Genomic DNA, 27,228 nt, shown 5'->3' with positions numbered 1-27,228 from the left:
AGAGAGACATAGAACTATGATAGATTATTCACCAGAGTAAAACAACTGGTTTTCAGGTATTTCATTTTACTGTCAAGTTCCTGTGATTTAAGTGGTCTTTGAAATATAATTCATGAGGTCTCAGGAAAAGACCAGTTCTAACACCTGTTTCTAACATTCTTAAACAGGTAACCTGGGAACTGCACTTACCTGACGGCTCTTGAAACAGCTTGACTCTATGCAGTTATTTGGAGAAAGTTCTGATGGTCAGTACTAGTGGGGAAGGAGCTGTTCTCTTATCTAGATCAGCCTGGAAGAATCAGAGCAAGATGACTGTTCCCCTCTCGGATATTGACCCTGGACACACATGTCTACACCTCAGGGTCTCTGATGCTTTCTTAGAGCCGCAGGCCACGTACACTGGGTTCTTGCAATCAATCCGGACTTTCACAGTGGAATTCTTCTTCCCACTATTCCAAGAAGTATGGATTTTAGGTGTTCATTTTATTCCAAACACAGAAGGCCTTTATTTCACTTTGCTCAAAGTTGGGCCCCTCCCTCCCTCCCCCTGGCTCTTTCCACACAGCTGCCCCCCTCCCCCACCAGGGGATTTGCATCTTGTTCCCGAGGGAGGACCTTCCCCTGCAAGTGTGAGATAAAAGCTCAGCTCCAGTCGTGCTCTGACTTATCAGGACTCATCAATTCCAGCTTCTGAAAATGGGGTTCCCTGCTCAGCTCTTGGGCCTCCTTATGCTCTGGGTCCCAGGTAAGGACGGAGGGGAGATGAGAAGGAAGGTGGGAGGGTGAGCTCTGGGGGCACCACTGCTTTTCATGTGTCTTTGTCCACATGTTAGATGCATACCATACCCTCTGCAAAAGACATGTGATGTTTAGTGATATGAGAATGAGGATGAATCTGGAAGGAACAAGCAGTGTCTGTCCTCTGGTGAAGATGGTGGCATAGAAAGAGTGGTCAAGTGTACATGACGTCTAGAGAACTCTTTGCATTGTAAATCTTGGGTTCTTTTTGAAATTGGGTATTTTGGGTATTCTTCGGAATCAAAAAGAAAAAAAAAAAATAGCCTGACATCAATAACAGAAGACAAATTCTGAAACTGTTTCATAAATTTTGTCCAGAACTTTGTTGTTTTCTTTCATTATTTTAGGATCCAAGGGGGATATTGTGCTGACCCAGACTCCACTCTCCCTGTCTGTCATCCCTGGAGACCCGGCCTCCATCTCCTGCAGATCCAGTCAGAGCCTCCAAGATAGTGATGGAGACACTTACTTGAATTGGTACCTGCAGAAACCAGGCCAGTCTCCACAGCTTCTGATCTATGGAGCTTCCAACCGGGCCTCTGGGGTCCCAGACAGGTTCACTGGCAGTGGGTCAGGGACAGATTTCACACTAAAAATCAGCAGGGTGGAGGCTGAGGACGCTGGAGTTTATTACTGCCAGCAAGGCATGGAAGATCCTCCCACAGTGGTACAGCCCTGAACACAAACACCCCTCTCCGAGTGGCCCAGCTGCCCACATATGTTGATTGTCTGGGGAGCAGGCAGGCAGATTCTCTGAGTCAGTGTAAGAGGAAGATGTTAGAGAATCAGAGGAGTAGTTTGAAGCTGAGGCCTCTGGACCATGAAAGCCTCCTCTACTCCTCACAGACACCACAGGTTAAGGCCCCATCAGCTGCAGAGCCTTGCCTGACAGAACCAGCAGAAGAACGGAAGGGTCTAAGTGCCCTCTGAGCAAACAGACCTGAGGAAGGAGAGGTGAGTGAAAGTTCATCCTACTTCTCCCTCCCTCATGTACAGGTAGGTGTCAAATAAATGTAGTCAGTGTAACAGGTGGACAACTGAGGCAGATTTATAGCAACATAATGGGTTTAGCAGTTTTTGATATATTTTTTAAGATAACATGTCATAATATTCAAGAATATTTTTCCCCACTTTCCCCACTTTCTGATTCTCCTTTTTACTACATATCTTCCTACTTGTTTACCATGTTCTAGACAGCTGTCTTCAGGGGGAGTTAGCTGAGAACATCAGTAAGACTTTGGGGTTACGAGTGTCTAAATAGTCGATTGTAAATCCATAGTCCATAAAATAGCCTAATGCTAAACATATCTGATTTGTCTCAATTACCTTTCACAGAAAGAAAATGTGAGATATTAAAATTCCAAAAGTAGGGATTAAAAAGTAAATAAACTGTAGGGCATAGAATTTACCCTGTAGAACACTGGAAGAATACAGAATGATATGAGGTGTTTTTTTTCCACAAAAGTTAAGAATTTTAAAGTGTGGGAAGACTGCAGGAATGGAAACACAAAGAGAATCTAGTTGACACACACACAGTTGCTCTTTGGCTTCTATGTGGTGGGATTAAAAATGGTGGTGAGGGCTTCCCTGGTGGCGCAGTGGTTGAGAGTCCGCCTGCCGATGCAGGGGACATGGGTTCGTGCCCCAGTCCGGGAAGATCCCACATGCCGCGGAGCGGCTGGGCCCGTGAGCCATGGATGCTGAGCCTGCGCATCCGGAGCCTGTGCTCCGCAACGGGAGAGGCCACAGCAGTGAGAGGCCCACGTACCGCAAAAAAAGAAAAAAGAAAATTACCAGATTATACTGGAAAACTCAATCACAAAGCTACTTCACTTCCAAGGCCGTGTCTAGCAAGCATCCCTGACATTCTGAGAGCTGATTTTTTAACATTGTATAGTTCTTTTTTTAAATTTCCTGAGGGTGGCACGGTCTTGCCCTAGAACCCTAGAAATCTATGGTGTGAGCTCTATTACAGTTTATAGAGTGTACACACAATATCCTTATCTATCACAGATGTATCATGCAACAACATATGTACTGGATCGTATGGCCCAAGTGACACAGCCACTTATATATCATGACCTGAACCTGATGCACAGACCTCTCCTCCCTGCGCCAACTCAGACCTGGCAGCTTTCTGTGTGAGCCACAAATGGGTGGTGTCTTGTACCCAAGTGTGGAATGTATTGTGTCAACATTCCACCGAGCCCACAAACGCTCTGCCTCACCCTCAGTGGTAGGAGGACAAGGTTCAATTTCTTGTTCTTTACCCTGGATAACGTGTGCCAGTCTGAGATGCCTCAGGCATCTGGACCCCTGCCATATCCACTGATTGGCAGCCCATGAATTTTGGTAGGATTTACATCGCATTGTCTGGAGCACGTATATATATATATATATTTTTTTTTTTTTTTTTGGAGCACGTATATTTTTACCAGTCATTTACTGTCCTGGCAATTTCTTGCCCGTCAAGTCTAATGAACGTGATGCCATCAATCCAGTCCTGCATTATACGACACACTGCGGAATGTCCAGACAATCAAAGTTTCTTCAGCCTTCACTGTGACAGAGAAAAAGAGAATTAACACTGTCCTGGGGGAGAACTGAGGATGCGAACTGCTTTTACTCTAGATAAACACAAACTATACCAGAAGACTGTATTCGTTTGTGTGTTTTTATTCTCCTGCTCAGCTCTGCATGTGATCAAGCATGGACAAACCTTTTCAAAATAATGAGTATAAAGTCTCAGCTTTGAGATGAGTGAGATCCAGTGAGCTGCCGTACAGCTCAGTGCCTAAAGTGACAGGACCATATAATGAACTGAATTGTTAGGAGGGGAGATTTCAGTATTATCATTAAAAATGAATAAATAAAATAAAATGTAAAATCCTAAACAACAACATACCCAACGGGATGTGATGAAAATTTTGAAGGAGAACGATATGTCTAAAACTTTGATTGTGGTAAAGATTTCATGAGTGTATATATCCAAACTCACCGAATTGTCTACGCTGAACACGTGCGGTTTATTGTGTATAAATAAAGGTTGTAGAAAAAATCTTAACGTGTCTCAACTCTAGATCACCAGCAGAGGGAGACATAATTCACTCAGAGACAGGACAAGGGCAGGTGCTCTCCTGACAAGCACTCCTGACTATTTAATCCAACATGAAATACCCATAATCTGCATGTATCCTTCCTCTTACCTCTGCCTCTCAGAAGAAGGTGAGAAATCATGATAGATAGATAGATAGACACATAAATATAGATATAGATAAGAGCTCTTATTTCTCCCATTGTACCAAGTCAGCCATAGTTAACATTTATAACTTTATATTTTCCACTACCCATGTTCCCACTGCCATATACAACAACCCCTTCGGTGTATAGTAACTCAAATCTTTTACTCATTAATGGATTAACCAATTTGACGTTTATGTATTGTGTTACTGTAATCTTCTATTAACTGTTAAATTTTACTTCTGTACCTGAAAATACTAAGGGGCACTCCAAGAAATGTGCCCAGCCCAAAAGATGCATTTGAAAACTCTGCTTTAGATCTACTTCTCACCAACCTTGCAGTCATGGTTAATCCAATCTTCTGACCATTTGGTCAAACTGTTAATCACTGCTCTTGAATTAGTAAAGACCTCTGACACAGGTTATCTCTGTGCAAGGCAAAGTGGATTAGAGCACATAACCCCAAGTCCTGCCCACTGAGATATTTTCTTCCTGCTCCGTCTTACCCCACTATTCTTAAAGTAGGCTTCAATGCTATAAAAATCTACTTTGAAAAGATGAAAGCATATATGACATAAATTTGATCTGAATTATTTTCTTCTTCAATCAGTTTGCTAAAAGGAATCCACAGAAGTCTGTAGGTACAGCATGAGAGAAAAGGGGGAATTCTGCAAGTGTTGGTGCCAAGAGAGTTTGAACAACCTACAATGGGTAAATCCTGTGTGCCTGGGGGACAGAATCAAGCCCTGGCCTTAATATCCCACTTCTACCTGATGATAGAATGCTCTTTTGTACGCATATGTTTATAGACTAGTGGGTCAGTTACCACTCAATTCAGAAAGAGCAACTCAGGTCTGGGCTCCTTTTGGGCCTATAGACAGCATGTAGTCTCTACAAGGAATTAATAGCAAATCAGAACCTATATCAAAATAAGGGAATTGGGGGCTTCCCTGGTGGTGCAGTGGTTGAGAGTTCGCCTGCCGATGCAGGGGACGTGGGTCCGTGCCCCGGTCCGGGAGGATCCCACATGCTGCGGAGCTGCAGGGCCCGTGAGCCGTGGCCGCTGGGCCTGCGCGTCCGGAGCCTGTGCTCCGCAACGGGAGAGGCCACGGCAGTGAGAGGCAAAAAAAAAAAAAAAAAAGGGAATCAGTATATTCAGAAGGGATTATGGCATTATTCCAATACTCTGGAGATCTGAACTGTGCTTCTCCCGCGCTTTCTGCAGCCTCCATACACTGTCCCTATCTAAGCCCAGGCACTTTAGCTTCACTGGTCCACTAGGTCATAAAGTCCACTGCAGGTTGTACTTAGTGCAGAGTCTTCTCTTCTGGGACTCGCTCAGAAATGGCAACCTTACAAGTTATTAAGTAATCAGTCAGACCACTGACTCCAAAATATACATGTAACTTTCAGAACCCAAAGAAGAGTAACTAGTGTTGACTCTATTTTTTTGTTATGAGGGCTGTGTTTTCATTTCGAAGATAATTTCTTGATATTCCCCCAGCCATTCAGATGCTAGAAACTTATTTGCAACTACAGCCAGGACCCCAGAGGGAGCGGTGGGTAAGTTGTGTGCTTTTTCTCAGCCTTCTGCAAATTCAACCACTGAATTCATGGTTTTCACCTGATCTTGATTTTTAATTATTGAAGCCCTGGCTGTGATTCTTTTTAACGTGGAAAACTGTAGACAATATTTTCTCAGATATTCTTTTGTACTCCTGTCCCTACTTCTTCCTCTCAAGACTTTAATTATACACACAATAGATTGCTTGAAATTGGCTTGCAGCTCACTAATGCTTTGCTCATTTTATTGTATTTTTTCTCCTCGTGCTCGATTGTGGATACTTTATATTGAGAAAGTCACTAATCTTTTCTTCAGCAATATCTAATCTTGTTGGCTGAAACTGTTTGAGTCTAATGGATTTTGCTTTTAATCTTTATTAGGAAAGACCTGAATGGCATCGAGAATACAGATAATTTTGCCCTCTACTGGAACAAAGCCTTTTGGAACATGCAACCTGACGTCTCTCAAATGATGAGACTTTGTGCTCTGCCTGGTGGAAACAACTAATCTTGGCTCTGTGTGAGCTCTGCAGGTATTTTCCCTGTAATAAGTTCAGAGAAATTTTTGTACAACATCGGTAGACCCTGCACATTCTGCACGTGTCTGGGTCTGGCGCATCGTTAAATACGGATGGGAAACGTTGTGGTTACCCTATGCTCTAGCTCTCTAATAATAATTTATCACTCCAAAAGCATCAGGGAATCAGGTCAACAGAGAAGACATTCTAGCTTCAATGATATCCCCGGGTACCAAATGCAGAGATCGTGTAAAAATTCTTGCAGCTTCTTGAAGTATATCATCCACGAGAGAACCCATATTAGATGGAAAGGTAGCAAAAAAAAAAAAATCGTGTTATGAACATTGGAAAGAACAAAAGAACAGTAGAGTAATTCAAGTCTCTGGCCTCCAGGGAGAAAAGCATTGTCTGCAGTTAAATCTGAGCTGCTCTGATCAGACTTGGGCATCTGGGAGACACGGCCCCTGTGCGATGTTATTGAGATTGGCCATCCCTGCAGCTGTGCCCAGCTCTGCCCCATCCCCTACTGATTTGCATGTTACTGGAGAACAACCCACTGCCCTGGAGACTTATTAATGCTCTGATCATATCTTGTGCAGAAATCAGTCCCAGTCAGGACACAGAGTGAACATGAGGGTCCCCACTCAGCTCCTCAGCTTCCTGCTGCTCTGGCTCCCAGGTAAGGACGGAGAGCTCTAGGAATTTACTCTGCCTGTGTGGTCATTACTGCCTGGTCCTACAGGGCAGTCCTCTTATAACTTAGTAATAACATGGATATTTGTTTTTTGTGTTTCCAATCTCAGGTGCCAGGTGTGACGTCCAGATGACCCAGTCTCCATCCTCTGTGTCTGCATCTCTAAGAGAAAGAGTCACCATCTCTTGCCGGGCCAGTCAAAGCATTAGCAAATATTTAGCCTGGTATCAGCAGAAACCAGGGGAAGCTCCTAAGCTCCTGGTCTATGGTGCGTCCAGTTTGGAAACTGGGGTCCCATCCCGGTTCAGTGGCAGTGGATCTGGGACAGATTTCACCCTCACCATCAACAGCCTAGAGGCTCAAGATGCTGCAACTTATTGCTGTCAACAGTATGACGAAACACCTCCCACAGTGTTACAAACCAGAACATAAACCACTAGGGGATGCAGATGTGTGAGGCTTGACTGCCCCAGCTGCTCTTGCCGCCTCCATCCACTGGGAACATTTCTGAGATGCGCCCACTTTTTGAATGTGGCTAGAAGTTTTGGTGGAAGTGGCAGGAACAGCACTCTAACTCTCCTGCCCCTCTTCAGTGCCAGTGGCACAGACATGATGATGCCTCTTCTGATTTATATAGGACAGATGGTTACACCTGAGGACTTTGGTTGGAGGTCTTTCAGCAAAAGAAAACCAAGTCCTTGCAAGCAAGGATTTTTTTTTAATACGTGGAATGTGAGTCTAAACTATACCCTTTTAAAGTCTGGGGAGTGTGATACTAAGTGAAGCACTATTAGAAATAAGTGATGCCCTGGTGTTCCCACAGAAGCTTGAACATATCTGCCACTGGAGATACAGGCTGTAACCAAACCATGTGGCCTGTCTGTGATGCCCAGGGGTGGGTGTGCTGATGTTGCAAGCTGCCTGCAGCACCTCAGACGATTCTCAAGGTCTTGCCTGTGGCCATGCATGGAGCTGGAGGAATCAGGCTCCCTGACTTCAGACTATACAACAAAGCTACAGTAATCAAGACAGTACGGTGCTGGCACAAAAACAGAAATATAGATCAATGGAACAGGATAGAAAGCCCAGAGGGAAACCCATGCACCTGTGGTCAACTAATCTATGACAATGGAGGCAAGAATATACAATGGAGAAATGACAGTCTTTTCAATAAGTGGTGCTGCAAAAACTGGACAGCTACAGGTAAAAGAATGAAATTAGAACACTCCCTAACACCATACACAAAAGTAAAGTCAAAATGGGTGAAAGACCTAAATGTAAGATTGGACACTATAAAACTCTTAGAGAAAGACATAGGAAGAACACTATTGGACATAAATCACAGCAAGACCTTTTTTGACCCACCTACTAAAGCAATGGAAATAAAAACAAAAATAAACAAATGGGACCTAATGAAACCTAAAAGCTTCTGGGCAGCAAAGAAAACCATAAACAAGATGAAAAGACAACACTCAGAATGGGAGAAAGTATTTGCAAATGAATCAACAGACAAAGGATTAATCTCCAAAATATATAAAGAGCTCATGCATCTCAGTATTAAAGAAACAACCAATCCAGAAATGGGGAGAAGACCTAAATAGACATTTCTCCAAAGAAGAGATACAGATGGCCAAGAAGCACATGAAAAGCTGCTCAACATCACTAATTATTAGAGAAATGCAAATCAAAACTACAATGAGGTATCACCTCACACCAGTTAGAATGGGCATCATCAGAAAATCTACAAACAACAAATGCTGGAGAGGGTGTGGAGAAAAGGGAACCCTCTTGCCCTGTTGGTGGGAATGTAAATTGATACAGCCACTATGGAGAACAATATAGAGGTTCTTTAAAAAACTAAAAATAGAATTACCATATGATCCAGCAATCCCACTACTGGGCATATACTCAGAGGAAACCATAATTCAAAAAGACACATGCACCCCGGTGTTCATTGCAGCACTGTTTACAATAGCCAGGTCATGGAAGCAACCTAAATGCCCATCGACAGAAGAATGGATAAAGAAGTTTTGGTACATATGTACAGTGGAATATTACTCAGCCATAAAAAGGAACGAAATTGAGTCATTTGTTGAGACATGGATGTATCTAGAGACTGTCATACAGAGTGAAGTAAGTCAGAAAGAGAAAAACAAATATCATATATTAACGGATGTATGTGGAACCTAGAAAAATGGTACAGGTGAACTGGTTTGCAGGGCAGAAGTTGAGACACAGATGTAGAGAACAAACGTATGGACACCAAGGGGGGAAAACCGTGGTGGGGTGGGGATGGTGGTGTGCTGAGTTGGGCGATTGGGACTGACATGTATACACTGATGTGTATAAAATTGATGACTAATAAGAACCTGCAGAATAAACAAACAAACAAAAAACAACTAATACTAAACTTTCTTTGGGTTATTTGTATGGAAATATGTGAATATAAATGTTTCAGACATTACATGAAATTTCTAAAAATCTTATATGGTCTGGCACAATAAGTCATAATTTTAGTTATTACTTTAAAATGTGTATCTCAGAAATAACTAAATTTCCTTGTCAATTGCATTATTATGAACTTTCATCAAATCTTTAACAGTAGTCATTTTTAAGTCTTTTGTCATTTACAGACAGTTCTGGGTGTACTCTGATGCTTTTGCAAAAATGTTCCTATAAAAGGGTTTCATCTTCAAGGAATTCATGGAAAAGACTCTGACAAGCACAGGTTTCTGGTAACTGACTACACTGCTGAACTGAATGAATAAGCATTTTCAGAACTCTAGTTGAAAACTGATGAATTCATAAAAGTGCTAACAAAAGATCAAGATAAAAAAAGAATTAATTACATGGGAGTGAGTGAACAGATGAGGATGATTATAATTTTTGTGACTTTCTGTTTGAATAAAAAAAAAATCCCACAAGGACTCAGAGGCAAAAAAATATACAAATTAATTTTCACTGCAAAGTAAAGGAGGTGTTACAGTAGAGGATTACTGGACTGAATGTCAATATTATGACATAGTATGAGTGTGTTTCGTGTTTGGTAATTGCAATCATTGTTGCTTTTGTTGTGGTCATCCATTTACAATGCTTGGTGTCAGTTTATTTATCTCTTGTAAAAATAAAATACAATGTTTGTGTGTGGGAAAAAAAAGAGTCATGCAAAACAAACAAAAAAAAAGAATCTGCCTGGCAATGCAGGGGACATGGGTTTGAGCCCTGGTCCGGGAAGATCCCACATGCCATGGAGCAACTAAGCCCGCGTGCCACAACTACTGAGCCTGCGTGCTACAACTACGGGAACCCGTGAACCTAGAGCCCGTGCTCTGCAACAAGAGAAGCCACTGCAATGAGAAGCCCTCGCACCACAACGAAGAGTAGCCCCCGCTCGCCGCCAACTAGAGAAAGCCCACACGCAGCAATGAAGACCCAACACAGCCAAAAATAAATAAAATTTAAAAATATATTTAATAAAATAATAAAAAATATAAACACATTTCTTTAAAAATAAAATAAAAGTGAATGTTAAAAAAAAAAAAAAAGACACATATTCAACACCGTAGAAGGGGATGTACATCCCCGTCCTGTTTATGAGGCACGTGCGACAGCTCTCTTACCAATGGGGGAAAATTTTTCCGTGTTATTTGGTGCCAGCTGTTTTGTGCCAGAAATATAATCTGGACAGCAACTCCAATAAAGGGAAATCAACCACAGGCAACAACCAGAATGTCACCCGACAGCCCCAAAAGTGTCCCCAACTCATTTCAGATGTCTTGGTTTCACACGATTTCTGGACTGGTGCTCCAGTCAGGAGGGCTTAAATGGAGATTATTATCTGTACTTGTACCTGCTTTCACCTGGTGAAAGAGTGGCGTGGACTTATATATACTACCAAATGTAAAATAGATAGCTAGTGGGAAGCAGCCACATGGCACAGGGAGATCAGCTCGGTGCTTTGTGACCACTACAGGGATGGGATAGAGAGGGTGGGAGGGAGATGCAAGAGGGAGGAGATATGGGGATATATGTATATGCATAGCTGATTCACTTTGTTATAAAGCAGAAACTAACATACCATTGTAAAGCAATTATACTCCAATGAAGAGGTTTAAAAATAAGGACAATAGGGGGCAGTCAAGTCAAATTCTTAATACACATACATGTCTATCCTGTTGCGAGTTCTGGTCCTAAGTTTGTCTTTATTTGCCTATCACCTTGAAGATTTTGATGGTGGGAGGATGGTAATTCATATTATGGTTCCTCTCTCCTTCTCTCTCTCTCTCTAAATCTCTGTCTGTTCTCGTTTTTCTCTGCAAATGTTAACAGAGACAAATTTTGTAACATGTTTTTCATCCTCTCTTCTTTTTTCTACATGTTCTGAGTGTAGCGAACTCCTGTTATGACCAACATTAGAAGTTTAGTTTATATGAAGACATAATTTTACTGAATCTTGAAACATTATTATTCAGTCCCAAACAAAAAGGTGTTGTAAGTTGAGGAGTATTCAGGATTATTGTGACCAGCAATTATTTGCTTTATTTTAAAAATAGAATCAAAGAGTTCTCCTCTTTACATTTGTAAAATAATAAAATATTTTGGTGCAATTCCCTGGAATAATATAGTTCTATACTTTCTAATAACGGCCTCAAATTTCACATAAGGCTGTGAGGATTCCAGAATAGAGAGCCAATCTGTGGGTTGAGGATGTTCCCAATTGACCAAGATAAGGATATGTAATGTAAGTAAGATCTGTGCAAGCACGTTTCCAGTCATTTATCATGGCCTATAGTTCCTTCTTAAACTTATAATATCTTCCTGTCTCCTCCGAGGAACTCAGATATTATCTTTTTAATTTTTTATTTTTTATTCATGTATTTATTTTTAATATCTGACCCTTAATCTCTGCTTGGTCTAGTCATTGCTTTAGAAGAGTCAACATGCAAATTTCTGGAAGCAGTAAAAGATGAGGGCATTGATTCTTCAAAGAGCATTTGTACTTTGAGTGATCCCTCGCTCTTGGTCAACAGTGACTAAGTGGACATGAAGCTTACTACCGTGAGGCCAACACTTCCTTAAGGCAGAAAATCACCATTTTCCCTTACTGATGCAGACAGTGTATTTTTATTCTAAGATAAGGAATAGCTACTAAACACTTCATTCATCCCTTGCGTTTCTCATGTTCTGAATTTTCCATTTATGTTAACGATAGGTGAAAAGGACTGGTTACAGAGAATTCAGTTGATTTTAGATATCAGTTTAAGTGATTCAATTTGATGTTTTTTTCCAGAGGCTATGGAATATCTCTTTTTCAAAATTATACGAATTTCTAGAATCCTGAACTTGTTGAATAGGTAAGAAAAGCATTGAATTTGAGAATTCTCAGCTTAGAGTCTCCATTTTTTTCAGTTACACCTCCTTATCTATATAAAAAATTGGAGAAAATTATATCCTTTGAGATCTTGGATTACCATACAAACTCTTATCCAAAGGCAGCTTCAACTAAAATTTAATAGACTAGAATCTTTCATTTGGTGCTCGGAATCTTCTTCTGTTCTCCACTCCCCACTTCTCAAGTGACCTAGACTTTCTTACAAGGTCAAACCAAAAAAAACCTCACATGTAGACAGTGGAAAAAATTATTAAACATCCAGAAAAGCTATGCCTTGTAAGGAGACCATCTTTGGAGTGCAAGGGTGAGCTCTGAGTGAAGATCCCAGAGGAGGTGAAGAACTTACAGGGCAGTGAGAGCTCAGGCAGGCAAATCAATGAAATTATTGTCTTACTTTGTCCAGTTAGTCTGTGGGTGAGTGTGATACAGAACATAGTTTAACATTTACAGACAAAAGTCTTCATCTCCAGCACACGATTTTCCCACTCATCTTATTGATCAGTTATATTTAACTATGGGATTTTTATCTTTATTCCAAGAGAAAGGAAACAAAAACGAGCCAAACATTTAGATACAGACTCTGTCATGAACATGGAGAGTAAGGTCTTGATTCAGAAAAGTCAGGCAGGGAATCAAACCTGCTTCTCCAGGTTGGGATAAATACATTCACAGAGCCATTCCTGAGGTCCCTATGAGCCAAAATGCTTTTCCATGGACTTTGCCCTCTGTTGGGTGAGAACTTGCTATTAGTTTTGAAAGGTAACCAGCTCCAATCACAGGTGCCTCAGGGCTCAGGATCCAGTCCAGCCCACCTTCAGCCGGAGAACTCCCTCTACTGAGTAGGCTGATCTCAACTCTCCCTTAAGGACAAACTCTCTCCTGTTAACACAGAGAACAGCCCTTTGGATCCAGGAGGTGAACAGGCCTCCGTGTGTCTCTAATCTTGTCCAAAGCACCATGGGTTTGGGCTGTTTGGGTGGCAACGTCTACGGAACACCCTGCACTGAGTGTGTAACAGTATCACAGTCTCCATCCCGCAGAGAAAGGACAGCAGGAAAACAAACTCAAACACCAACAAGACAGTCTTCCCAGGCCACGAATATCAGACACTGGCTTTCACTTTTAAGGACCTCAAGCTAATAGTATCTGACAAGAGACAAAAGTACAGTGAAGTTGCCTGCCTAAGACCTTCCTCGTTCAGTTGACTGTGGTCAAAATTAGAGACTCACAGAGGTCTGCTCCCCACCTGGAAGTCATGGAGGTCACTCATTCAACCCTGAAACACTCTTATTATTGGTGCGTGGTGTGCAGTGACTAGTGCTGGCTGCTCGTTAGTTTTGTTTACAGGCCTCAACATGGTTTTGTCACATACATGGGACAGAGAGCCTCTTTTAGAATCAGAAGTCTTATCATTTCTGTCTGAAGGGAGGAAAGGAATATTTCAAAGACTTTCCTGACCAAGAATGAGTTTTTAAGAGATTTTACATTTTCTGTATATTTTAGGACAGTTGGTCATAATACAACAAATAATAATTGGAGACTTTTTAAAGTTTTCTGGTAATTTCACAAAAGAGACAAATTCTCTTTGAAATTCATCCATCTTAAAGAATATTTTTAAAAAGGGGTTTCTGGAAAATTGATTTGTAACAAAAGAAAACACAACAGAATTCTCACTTTCACTTTTTCCCACAGTTTATGTTTCCATGTTCATTACTGGATTTATTTGTTTCTTAAGGCTTCTGTAAGAAAGTACTAGGAATTCGGTGGCCTAAAACAACAGAAATGAATCCTTTCTCAGGACTGCAAACTTGAAGTATGAATTTAAGGTGTTGTCCAGGCCAGGCCCTCTCTGAAACCTGTAGGTAAGGACCCCTCCTTGCCTTTTTTTCACCTTCTGGTGGCCCCAGGTCTTCCCGAACTAGTGGTATCGTAAGTCCAATCACTTGTCTTCACGTGGTCTCTTCTGTGTATTGCTGTCTTTGTGTCCTTTCTCCTCTTCTTGTAAGGCCACCTGTCATATTCATTAAAGGCCCACCATACTGCAGTATGACCAGATTTTAATTACCTAATTATATCGACAATGAATATTTTCCAAATAATGTCACATTCTGAGGTCCTAGAGTCTAAAACTTCATTATAATTTTTAGGGGAACAGAATTCATTCAGTAAGAGTGCCTAAAAACAATTCCTAATTTAATACTTGTTAAAAGAATCGTATAAAACTAGCTTTAGTATTTATAATACCTTCTCCATTTTGCTTCATATTTGTTTGTTTTTTCAGATGTTTATCTTTTGACTTCTTTCACTGCATGGTTAATTAAAGGGCTGGAGTCTTCAGGACAGCAGCCTGCTACCTAGTGGAAACCCCTATTTGTCTTGGTACCTTCAGAAGCCAGAAGTAAGACCCAGCATCTATTTGCTAGCATCATGAAAGAGACCAGGTCAAAGATAGCAAAAACTTAAAGAAATAGAATAAAATAAAAAGGTAAATAATATTTTGACTAGTGAGATACGGAACATAACGTACTTCTGCATGTCCTTCTACACCACGATTTTTCTCAGAAAATGATATTATTGCCATAAAGTTCTGAGTTTAAAGGTGAACATAATTTTTGCTCAGTTATCTTTTCAGCATTGTTTCAAAATCTTATTCTTGAGTATTTCCCAGAGAATATGCACACCAAACATTCTTGTGGAATCTTACTAGTTAATTGTCTAGTTAATTTGTTAATTTGTCTTCATGGTCAACTAAGTCTAGCTTGGATTGCAATTACCCCAACTTGAATAGGACAACAAAGTCTACTCTTTCAACTTCTCCAGATTCTATTTTCAGGACAAAAGCAATTTGACGTCGGCACTATTTTTCAGGAGCCGTTCAATTCACCATGACCTGCACCGGGCTGACGTGTGAGAATGTCACATTGTTTTCCTATTTGATGAAAGCTGGTGTAACAGACTGACCCTCTGAGCAGTGGTGGCCTGGAACCATGTTCCCTATGGACCGTTCTTAAATAAAGGCCCAGGAAGGTGTCAATGACAGACACAGGCTACCCTGAGACATTAAAATAAAGGATCCATCATTGCTCTTCGCACAGACTGCATCTTCTTTTGAACCGTAGACTCACGGCTGTGGCTTCCAACACACAGGCAATGGGAGCTTAGGTTCTCACACAGAGCTGACAAAAATCGGGAAATCCTGCACGACCTGGTTCTACTTGATGGGAGTCAACAGGGGAAGAGTCTTTCTAAGCACCACTCAGAAAAATATATTCTAAAATAATTCTTTTTTCATATTGTTCCATCATCCCAAGTGAAGTTTTTCATCAAAAAAATCCTTTGATTCGTCTGCCCTATATATTTATATTATATATGGCATATATATATATTATATATATATGAAGAGAGACAGAGATAGAGATATAGATAGAATTATGATAGAATATGCACCAGACTGAAAAAACTGGTTTTCAGGTATTTCATTTTACTGTCTTAGGCATAAAATTCTTATACCTTTTCTTTTTTTTTTTTTTTTGCGGTACGCGGGCCTCTCACTGCTGTGGCCTCTCCCGTTGCGGAGCACAGGCTCCGGACGTGCAGGCTCAGCGGCCACGGCTCACGGGCCCAGCCGCTCCGCGGCATGTGGGATCTTCCCGGACCGGGACACGAACCCGTGTCCGCTGCATCGGCAGGCGGGCTCTCAACCACTGCGCCACCAGGGAAGCCCTACCTTTCCTTATTGTCTTGAACTGAACTGTCAACTCTCTGAACAACAGACATATTTTTTCCGTCAGGCTTAAGTGCTCTTTGAAATTCCATTCACTCGGTGCCAGAAAAGACCAGTTCTAACATCTGTTTCTAACATTCTTAAACAGGTAACCTGGGAACTGCACTTACCTGACAGCTCTTGAAACAGCTTGACTCTATGCAGTTATTTGGAGAAAGTTCTGATGGTCAGTACTAGTGGGGAAGGAGCTGTTCTCTTATCTAGATCAGCCTGGAAGAATCAGAGCAAGATGACTGTTCCCCTCCCGGATATTGACCCTGGACACACATGTCTTCACTTCAGGGTCTCGTATGCTTTCTTAGAGCCACAAGCCATGTGCAGTGTGTTCTTGCAATCAACCGGGACTTTCACAGTGGGATTCTTCCTCCCACTATTCCAAGCAGTAAGGACTTTTGCTATTGGTTTTCATCTAAACACAGAAGACCTTTATTTCACCTTGCCCAAAGTTGAGCCCCTCCCCCCCTCCCCCTGGCTCTTTCCACACAGCTGCCCCCCCCCAGGGGATTTGCATCTTGTTCCCGAGGGAGGACCTTCCCCTGCAAGTCTGGATAAAAGCTCAGCTCCAGTCTTGCTCTGACTTATCAGGACTCATCAGTTCCAGCTTCTGAAAATGGGGTTCCCTGCTCAGCTCCTTGGGCTGCTAATACTTTGCACCCCAGGTAAGGATGGAGGGGAGATGAGACTGAGGATGAGCTTTGGAGGCAACACTGCTCACCATGTGTGGTCTGTCTGCATGTTAGATGTGTACGAGTTGTCCTGCAGACTGGCATGGGATGTTTAGATCTGTGAGAGTGAGGAAGTTTCCAGAAGAAACAATTACCTGGTCTTTGTTCAGGACGTGACAAGGGAAGTAGGGATGGTGTAGGTAATGTTTAGAGGCCTCTTTGCACTTCGCTGATGTCAGGTTCATTACTGTGACTGTACAATTTTGTTGTATAGATGACAAGCACAGATAATGAGAGTAAAACAAAGTCGCATTTTAGATAAAATAAATAAGAATTGGAAATGATAAAAATGGCTGCTAATATTTTCATGGAACTTGGTACTTTTTGTCATGATTTTAGGATCCAGTGGGGACATTGTGATGACCCAGACTCCACTCTCCCTGACTGTCAGCCCTGGAGAGACTGCCTCCATCTCCCGCAAGTCTAGTCAGAGCCTCGTACATAGTAATGGAAACACCTATCTGAATTGGTTGCAACAGAAACCAGGCCAGTCTCCACAACAACTGATCTATAAGGTTTCTAACCGTGACTCTGGGGTCTCAGACAGATTCAGTGGCAGTGGGTCAGGGACAGATTTCACACTCAAAATCAGCAGGGTGGAGGCTGGGGACGCTGGAGTTTATTACTGTCATCAAGGTACACAAGCTCCTCCCACAGTGGTACAGCCCTGAACACAAACCTCCCCGCCTCCGGCTGCTCAGCTGCCCCAAGTGCACCTTCTCTGGGGAACTCACAGCAGGTTCTCTGCGTCTGTATAAGAGGACGATGTTGGAGATCTCAGGGGAATAGTTTGCAGCTGAGGGCTCTGGACCACGAGTGTCTCGGCTACATCTCAGGCACCACATGTTAAGGTATCAGCTGCACGGCCTGGTCCTGGCAGAAGCAGCAGGGGAAGGTAGGGGGTCCTGTGTCCTGTAGCAACCAGTTACGTGAAAGGGAGACTGAGGGAAACGACAACCTCATCCTCTCTGCCTTGTCTACGTTTGTCAATTAAACGCATCCAGTCCAATAATCAGACAAATGACACTAATACATGGCAACAAAAGTTTAACGCGTTTGCAAATGCATAGTCTGGGGTATATTTTCCTCAGGATAATTTTTGGTAATATTGGTAAATTGGTATTCTCCCTCTTTTTCAACTTCCTACTTCTTTATACTTAGATGACCTCCTCCTCTAACATGTTCCAGAAAGTATTCTACACAAGCTGTCCTCAGGGAGACTATGAATGAGAATAATCGGTAAAAATGTTTCATCTTTGAATATTTAAATAGGCTCTTTGAAATTCACAGAAAATAAAAGATCTCAATGCCAAAAGATTTTTTTTTTTTTGCCTCTTTTTTCTGAGTGAAAAGGCTTGCAATTTCAAATGTGGGCTTTGACTATAAACAGCAAAAAATGAATAATGGAGGACATAAAGTTTACTGCATGTACAACAGGAAAAACCTAGATATGACATGTCTCTTTTTACTCCCAAATTGAAAACAATATTGAGAATATTTAACCGAAATAGTATTTTAGATATGACAAATTTGGTAGTATATTGTCATAAGAAAAGTTTTCAAACAATGAATAAGTTCACTGTTTTCACATGACATAGTTATTAACTGAAAATAAACATGAAAAAATGTATTTTAGTTGGAAATGTACATAAAATGTATGCATGGCATAGATTTCATTTACAGTAGTGACCCAGGTGAAATCTGACCGAATAAGGGGTCCTGCCACTTAAGTGTCAGAACACAGTGTGATAGAATTATTACAAGGATGAATGGATGAACAAAACAACATGATCTTAATTCTCGTTAAGAAAATGAAGTATTTTAGAGTTGATTGTCTATTCTAAGAAAATGGACTCCATGGCAAGTGTAGTGAAAATCCCAATGTGTCAATTGCATTAGGTTTCAAGGTGTATGGGAAAATATATATAGAAGTAAGCGGACAGGAGCCTTCAAACTGAGGAATTTAAGACTCAATAAATTATTTGAAAATACTAGTTCATCACTGAGTTGAAAGAGATTGTGGAATGCACTGGGAGAAAAAGGAAGCGAAAGTAGGAAGAGTAGGACTTAAACTTTTCCACAGTCATCTGATCCGTCATGAGATTGATAACACCCGGAGTTTCCAGGCTCAGAGAGGAGATAAAACCAAAACCAGCGCCAAGGTGGTGAGATAAGTAAAGGAATCCTACGGAACACGAATACCCCAAATGGCTAGATTCTCAAAATGAAATGATCTCAAAAACTGAAAGGGGAATTTGGGGGGAATGACTGTCTGGATTTTTCCTGTGGTCTCCAGTGTCCCTCAGTTCAGATGTGCAGACATATTTCTCTCAGTCTCACAATATGTGGCCGAAAACTATCACTTCGTGAGTAGCAGAGCTAATTACCTGGGCAAAATAGTAAATATTTGGATTGCCTATCAGTCTATGGACATATATTACCACATACTGATACAGCTTTAGAATATCCTACAGAATCTTCAGGTAGACATATACTAGGAATAAGAAGGAATAAGTTTCTAGGAATAAGAAACTTTGTTACAGCAAGGCCCCAAATTGCATGACAGGAAGCAGGCATTTCCCAAATTGGTCATTGTGTGTAATGATGAAAGAAAGAGCTTGCTATAAATTTCACCCTTGGATCAAACCTATTCATTCTTGCTATCATGGTCACTTTTTCAAAATATACAGAATATCTTAATGGAGAGTCTCCTAAGTCTACAAGATGTCACACCTAAGCAGCCTCCTTTGTGTAATATTGTGTTTGGTAGGATTAATGGATGCTGTGATCAGATAGATGTCTATTGATATATGACTTTTTTCACAAAGTAAGTTCCTTGATCCAGTGGCTTCTCCTATGGGCAAACCACAGGCTCTGTGAATCCGTAGATAGTAACAGCAACTGAGGCTCTGTGGGTAGGGAAGGCTAATCTCTATCCGGATGGCAACTAATCCCAGGAGCAATGCATCAAAACTTCTCAGGGAGGAAGTGATTTGGGGTACAAAATACCACCATGTGGGTGCTGGTATTGATGCCTAATGCTGGGAACACTGATATCCAAAGATGACAGTATGAGATCTACACTGCTCGAGGTGGTGGACGTGGTGGACGTGGGCTCAGGCTGTCGGGCCTCAGCACAGCCTCCACGCATGTCACCAGGGCTGCTCTATTCATGGACACGCAGAGGAAATACTGTAGTAGTTGTGACAAAGTCTGGGGCTACTTCATCTGCTCAGGTATGTAAGAATCTTCTGGTGCTTGGTTGTTCGGAGTCTTGTCTGTGGCAGATGTTCTGCAGATTTTTGTGTGTGTGTGTGGTACACGGGCCTCTCACTGTCGTGGCCTCTCCCGTTGCGGAGCACAGGCTCCGGACGCGCAGGCTCAGCGGCCATGGCTCACGGGCCCAGCTGCTCCGCGGCATGTGGGATCCTCCCGGTCCGGGGCACGAACCCGTGTCCCCTGCAACGGCAGGCAGACTCTCAACCACTGAGCCACCAGGGAAGCCCCTCTGCAGATTTTTGACATAACACAAAGTTACAATTACATCATGCCCACGTCCTTAGGTTTATCTACATTCCTTTTCCCCAGACTCCTAATCTCTGATCTGCCAATCTTCTCTTTGATTAACCAGCTACTTTGAAATCGCTGTAAACCCTTATCTCGGGCCAGTTCTCTATGCAGACTAAGATGATAACCAGGGGCACTGCTCATGTACCTGCCAGCTTAACATTTTATTTCAGACCCTGCCATTGATTGGGCTGTAGTGTGGGAACTGTACATCTTTGCTCAGACCAACACATGATACCAGCATAGCCATGGACAAAGCCTGGAGGGTTTTTTTTTTTCCCCTATGGAATTAGCTGGTTTACCACTCCCATGAAGCCAAGATACAAGCCGATGCAGAGGTGTTAGGGCAAGATTGGAAAGTGATACGGGGACCTGGGATACTTGTCCATGGAAATGAAGTGTGCCTGCCGAATTTGCTCAGGCCCAATCCTAAATGAACCATCTCCTTTCTAAGACTGACTGCGGTTGCGACCCATCCACCCTGATCATTTGATGAGTGTGAAATGAGCAGGTTATAGTAGGAAGCTCAATCACACAGCTTCTTAATGTCCCATAGACACATCTACCAGAGGTCTGTGACATCCTGTGAGCTGATTCTTGAATAGTGTATAATATTTTGATTTTTTAAGGATGTCACGATCTTGTACTACAAGTCTACAAATCTAAGAGGTGAGTTTATAACAGAGCTTTTCAGAGCGAGCTCACGATATCCTTATCTAATCCAAATGTAACCTGCAGCAGGTGATGTGTTAGATCATTTGGTCCAAGTGATGGAGCTGCTCATATTGCCACCCGAACCTGATGCGGAGTCCTCTCCTGCTGTGGGCCTCCTGCGATCTGGAAGCCTTCTAATATACCTGATCAATGGGATGTGGTAGTCCCCCTACCTCCTAAGAATGCAATGTGCTCTCTCAACATTTCATGAGGCCTACAAACCTGTGTGCTTCACTTTCTGTGGCAGGAGACGCAAGGTGCGATGACTTGCTATCTATCTTGAAGAGCATGTGCCATCCTGCCTCAGACCTCTGGACACGAGCCATATTCACTGATAGGGCAGGTCATGACTTTTTTAAGTATTTGCATTCCATCCTCTGACCTTGTATATTTACAAGTCACCAAGAGTTCTTGCAATTTCTTGATCATCGGGTTTACTTAAAATGTTTTGATCGGCAGGTAGTTTATAGTGCAACACGCTGCAGGACGTCCAGAGGATCAAGGTTTCTTCGGTCTACATTGTAACAGAGAGCAAGACGGTTAACACTGTCCTTGGACAAGACTGAGGATATGAGCTGGTGTTCATTCTAGATGCAAGCAAACTATATCAGAGGACCACCTTAGATTGTGTGTCTTCACTCTGCTGTTCTGTCATGTAAATGATCGAGTATGGACAAAATTCTATTAAAATAATGGGTATAAAGTTTTAGTTATGCAAGATGACTGCGTTCTAGAGATGTGATCTAAAACACAGTGCCTATAGTTAAAGTTTGTTAAGAGGGTAGATCACATGTTAAATATTCTTACCGAATGTACACATACACACAAACACACACCCACAGCTAACAGCAGCAACAACAAATAAAATGGATGCAAGGAATCTTTTGAAGAATATTTAATATATTACATTTTTCCCTTTAGGTTGTTCTTTGCTTAACCATTTGTAACATTTTGTAGATTGTCGATACTGGAAAACTTGAAGAAATGTAACAGGTTACCTTATATCCAGCAGTGACCAAGGTGCAGTAAGAATGAATCTTAAGTCAACCTGTGTCTTAATGGCCTCTAACAGAGAGATGCCGTGTTTCAACCACTGAGGAGTAGATCACTTATTCCAACGACCTCCTTTTACACATGAAGACAGAGAAGCCAAGAGACCTGCGCTCCTTGGAGATAAAAGAATTCACTATTATTTCTTCTCATTGTAAGATGAATCCTGAGACCCCTTTCATGTCTGTGAGTGCCCTGAGAAATCACTGAATGGGATGTGCTTAGTCTCAATGATATTTGTGATCATGTGACTTTAAAAAAATTAAGTTGCCAGTGGAGACTTGTGCTCACCTAATTTGTAACGTCCAGTAAAAGCTTCAAGAGAGAAAGTCACCACCAGCTGCAACGTATCAACATATTAGTACCCACTTGAGCAGACACCAGTGAAAACATGACAAGTCCCCAGTCTTCTCAAACCATACGTCCATCCGTCCCCTGGTATCCTTCTTTGGTGTCATTACACTGAGTCTGAGACAAATTTCACCTCTGCAACCATTAGCCTAAAGGCTCAAAATGCACCGTATTATTACTACCAACAACATAAGAATTTGTATCTCAAAATGTGACAGCCCTGAACAAAGAGAGTCCACTGATTCAGTTCTTTCTTCTTATCCAGGTTACCAGTGTCTAACTGGGGAGATCTGGTGGAAAGCTCAGGGAAAGGGACTTAGAAATGTTGTTTATTCCCATCTCAGATGACAGTGGCTGGAACCATACATCCTTCTGTTTTTGCAAGATGTTATATATTTCCAGGTCAGATTAGGACCACTACTAGAAGCTATTTGGTGTGTACAATTAACCACGCAAGAATGAAAACTATACTCATTACAGATACGTTTATGGGACATTCCAGGATAACATGACAGCTAGTTTGGAACAGTCACAATAAACAGGACCCTCTGTATACAACATGATCACCTATAGGATAAAAGGCAACTAAACATGCGTTGATGCACTACATAAAAGGGTGAGAATTTTATAATTTTATTTCAAGAGATCTTGATATACTTGTTTCTCATAAAAACAATTATGGATTTAAGATATAGATTTGAATTTTGCAGCAAACTGTAGCAAAAGGCAAGTTAAAAGGATAAGTCACGGCTTCCCTGGTGGCGCAGTGGTTGAGAGTCCGCCTGCCGATGCAGGGGACACGGGTTCGTGCCCCGGTCCGGGAAGATCCCACGTGCCGCGGAGTGGCTGGGCCCGTGAGCCATGGCCGCTGAGCCTGCGCATCCGGAGCCTGTGCTCCGCAACAGGAGAGGCCACAACAGTGAGAGACCCGCGTACCGCAAAAAAAAAAAAAGGATAAGTCAAATGGAAGAATAATGTTTGAGGAGCATATCATTTTCTGTTCTTCATCCTTTGCTCCATTGGCAATTCTTCTGCCATAGTTCATCCCCCAATATTGTTAAATGCCATATCTGCTCAGTAAGGGTTTTATTTTTTCCCCTGAATCTAACAGCCAGTGAGGTAGATTCCTCATATCAAATTATCTATATTGATGTTGACACTAAAAAGTACAGTTTTTCTTATTTAATACTTGAAATAAAGACAAAAATCTTATTTTAAGACTGGGTGTTATTTTTAGTTGGCTACTTATTTCTATACCCTCATTCTCAGGAGCTAAATCCCCATTGGGGAATGAAGTTCTGTCTCATCTATGTCTGTGCATAAAATGACTGAGCTTCCTGAAGCTATGGCTTTGGAGACAACATCTATCAGTGTCCTCTACCAGAGTCTGCATTCCCCTGCCTGGGGTGGTGAAATATTATTGTGGGCCTTAACTCTATTCTTGAGATATATCAATTCCTTATTTTCTTCACTATTGAGTCTTAGGAAACACAGAGACGGTATGAAAGCTAGCTGTGTCTTTGTCATATTCTGCGAGTTAGATTCTCTTTTTTTTTTTTTAACATCTTTACTGGAGTATAATTGCTTTACAATGGTGTGTTAGTTTTTGCTTTATAACAAAGTGAATCAGTTATACATATACATATGCTCCCATATCTCTTCCCTCTTGCGTCTCCCTCCCTCCCTCCCTCCCTCCCACCCTCCCTATCCCACCCCTCTAGGTGGTCACAAAGCACCGAGCTGATCTCCCTGTGCTATGTGGCTGCTTCCCACTAGCTATCTATTTTAATCCCGACTTGCCCCTAGGTTCTTCTGACCATTTTTTTTTCTTTTAGATTCCATATATACGTGTTAGCATACAGTATTTGTTTTTCTCTTTCTGACTTACTTCACTCTCTATGACAGTATCTAGGTCCATCCATCTCACTAAAAATAACTCAGTTTCGTTCCTTTTTATGGCTCAGTAATATTCCACTGTATATATGTGCCACATCTTTTTCCATTCATCTGTTGATGGACACTTAGGTTGTTTCCATGTCCTGGCTATTGTAAATAGAGCTGCAATGAACATTTTGGTACATGACTCTTTTTGTTTTTTGTTTTTTACATCTTTATTGGATTATAATTGCTTTACAATGGTGTGTTAGTTTCTGCTTTATAACAAAGTAAATCAGTTATACATATACATATGTCCCATATCTCTTCCCTCTTGAGTCTCCCTCCCTCCCACCCTCCCTATCCCACCCATCTAGGTGGTCACAAAGCACCTAGCTGATCTCCCTGTGCTATGCAGCTGCTTCCCACTAGCTATCTATTTTATGTTTGGTAGTGTATATATGTCCATGCCACTCTCTCGCTTTGTCAGAGCTTACCCTTCCCCCTCCCAATATCCTCAAGTCCATTCTCTAGTAGGTCTGTGTCTTTATTCCTGTCTTACCCCTATGTTCTTCATGACACTTTTTTTCTTAAATTCCATATAAATGTGTTAGCATACGGTATTTGTCTTTCTCTTTCTGACTTACTTCACTCTGTATGACAGACTCTAGGTCCATCCACCTCATTACAAATAACTCAATTTCCTTTCTTTTTATGGCTGAGTAATATTCCATTGTATATATGTGCCACACCTTCTTTATCCATTCATCCAATGATGGACACTTAGGTTGTTTCCATCTCCTGGCTATTGTAAATAGAGCTGCAATGAACATTTTGGTACATGACTCTTTTTGTTTTGTTTTGTTTTGTTTTGTTTTTTCCAGTACGTGGGCCTCTCACTGCTGTGGCCTCTCCCGCTGCGGAGCACAGGCTCCGGACGCACAGGCCCAGCGGCCATGGCTCACAGGCCCAGCCGCTCCGCGGCATGCGGGATCCTCCCGGACCAGGACACGAACCCGTGTCCCCTGCATCGGCAGGCGGACTCTCAACCACTGCGCCACCAGGGAAGTCCACATGACTCTTTTTGAATTATGGTTTTCTCAGGGTATATGCCCAGTAGTGGGATTGCTGGGTCATATGGTAGTTCTATTTGTAGTTTTTTAAGGAACCTCCATACTGTTCTCCATAGTGGCTGTACCAATTCACATTCCCACCAGCAGTGCAAACAACTAGGAATAAACCTACCTAAGGAGACAAAAGACCTGTACGCAGAAAATTATAAGATACTGATGAAAGAAATTAAAGATGATACAAATAGATGGAGAGATATACCATGTTCTTACTGGAAGCATCAACATTGTGAAAATGACTATACTACACAAAGCAATCTACAGATTCAATGCAATCCCTATGAAACTACCATTGGCATTTTTCACAGAACTAGAACAAAAAAATTCACAATTTGTATGAAAACACAAAAGACCCCAAATAGACAAAGCAATCTTGAGAACGAAAAATGGAGCTGGAGGAATCAGGCTCCCTGACTTCAGACTATACTACAAAGCTACAGTAATCAAGACAGTACAGTACTGGCACAAAAACAGAAAGATAGATCAATGGAACAGGATAGAAAGCCCAGAGATAAACCCACGCACATATGGTCACCTTATCTTTGATAAAGGAGGCAGGAATGTACAGTGGAGAAAGGAGAGCCTCTTCAATAAGTGGTGCTGGGAAAACTGGACAGGTACATGCAAAAGTATGAGATTAGATCACTCCCTAACACCATATGCAAAAATAAGCTCAAAATGGATTAAAGACCTAAATGTAAGGCCAGAAACTATCAAACTCTTAGAGGAAGACATAGGCAGAACACTCTATGACATAGATGACAACAAGATCCTTTTTGACCCACCTCCTAGAGAAATGGAAAGAAAAACAAAAATAAACAAATGGGTCCTAATGAAACGTCAAAGCTTTTGCACAGCAAAGGAAACTGTAAACAAGACGAAAAGACAACCCTCAGAATGGGAGAAAATACTTGCAAATGAAGAAACTGACAAAGGATTAATCTCCAAAATTTACAAGCAGCTCATGCAGCTAAATATCAAAAAAACAAACAACCCAATCCAAAAATGAGCAGAAGACCTAAATAGACATTTCTCTAAAGAAGATATACAGATTGCCAACAAACACATGAAAGAATGCTCAACATCATTAATCATTAGAGAAATGCAAATCAAAACTACAACGAGATATCATCTCACACCGGTCAGAATGGCCACCATCAAAAAATCTACAAACAATAAATGCTGGAGAGGGTGTGGAGAAAAGGGAACACTCTTGCACTGCTGGTGGGAATGTAAATTGATACAGCCACTACGGAGAACAGTATGGAGGTTCCTTAAAAAACTAAAAATAGAAATACCATGTGACCCAGTAATCCCACTACTGGGCATATACCCTGAGAAAACCATAATTCAAAAAGAGTCATGGGGCTTCCCTGGTGGCGCAGTGGTCGAGAGTCTGCCTGCCGATGCAGGGGACACGGGTTCGTGCCCCGGTCCGGGAAGATCCCACATGCTGCAGAGCGGCTGGGTCCGTGAGCCATGGCCGCTGAGCCTGCGTGTCCGGAGCCTGTGCTCCACAACGGGAGAGGCCACAACAGTTAAAGGCCCACGTACCACAAAAAAAAAAAAAGAGTCATGTACCACAATGTTCATTGCAGCACTATTTACAATAGCCAGGACATGGAAGCAACCTAAGTGTCTATCGACAGATGAACGGATAAAGAAGACGTGGCACATAAATACAATGGAATATTACTCTGCCATAAAAAAACATGAAATTGAGTTATTTGTAGTGAGGTGGATGGACCTAGAGTGTGTCATATAGGGTGAAGTAAGTCAGAAAGAGAAAGGCAAATACCGTATGCTAATACATGTATGTGGAACCTA

General features: G+C 41.8%; 1 gene segment (V, D, J or C); it reads left to right on the top strand.

The window, feature by feature from the left end:
- Positions 1-636: 636 nt before the first annotated feature.
- The window catches only part of LOC116764484, an 88,262-nt gene continuing 61,670 nt past the window's right edge, over positions 637-27,228 (top strand). The window contains 2 exon segments of the V gene segment in view: positions 637-745; positions 1,146-1,457. Of these exon segments, the coding sequence occupies positions 697-745; positions 1,146-1,457 (361 nt within the window).

Source organism: Phocoena sinus, chromosome 13, assembly GCF_008692025.1.
Source record: "Phocoena sinus isolate mPhoSin1 chromosome 13, mPhoSin1.pri, whole genome shotgun sequence".
Taxonomy (NCBI): Eukaryota; Metazoa; Chordata; class Mammalia; order Artiodactyla; family Phocoenidae; genus Phocoena; species Phocoena sinus.
The sequence above is the reverse complement of the archived record's forward strand: the minus strand, read 5'-3'. Positions and strand labels throughout refer to the sequence as shown.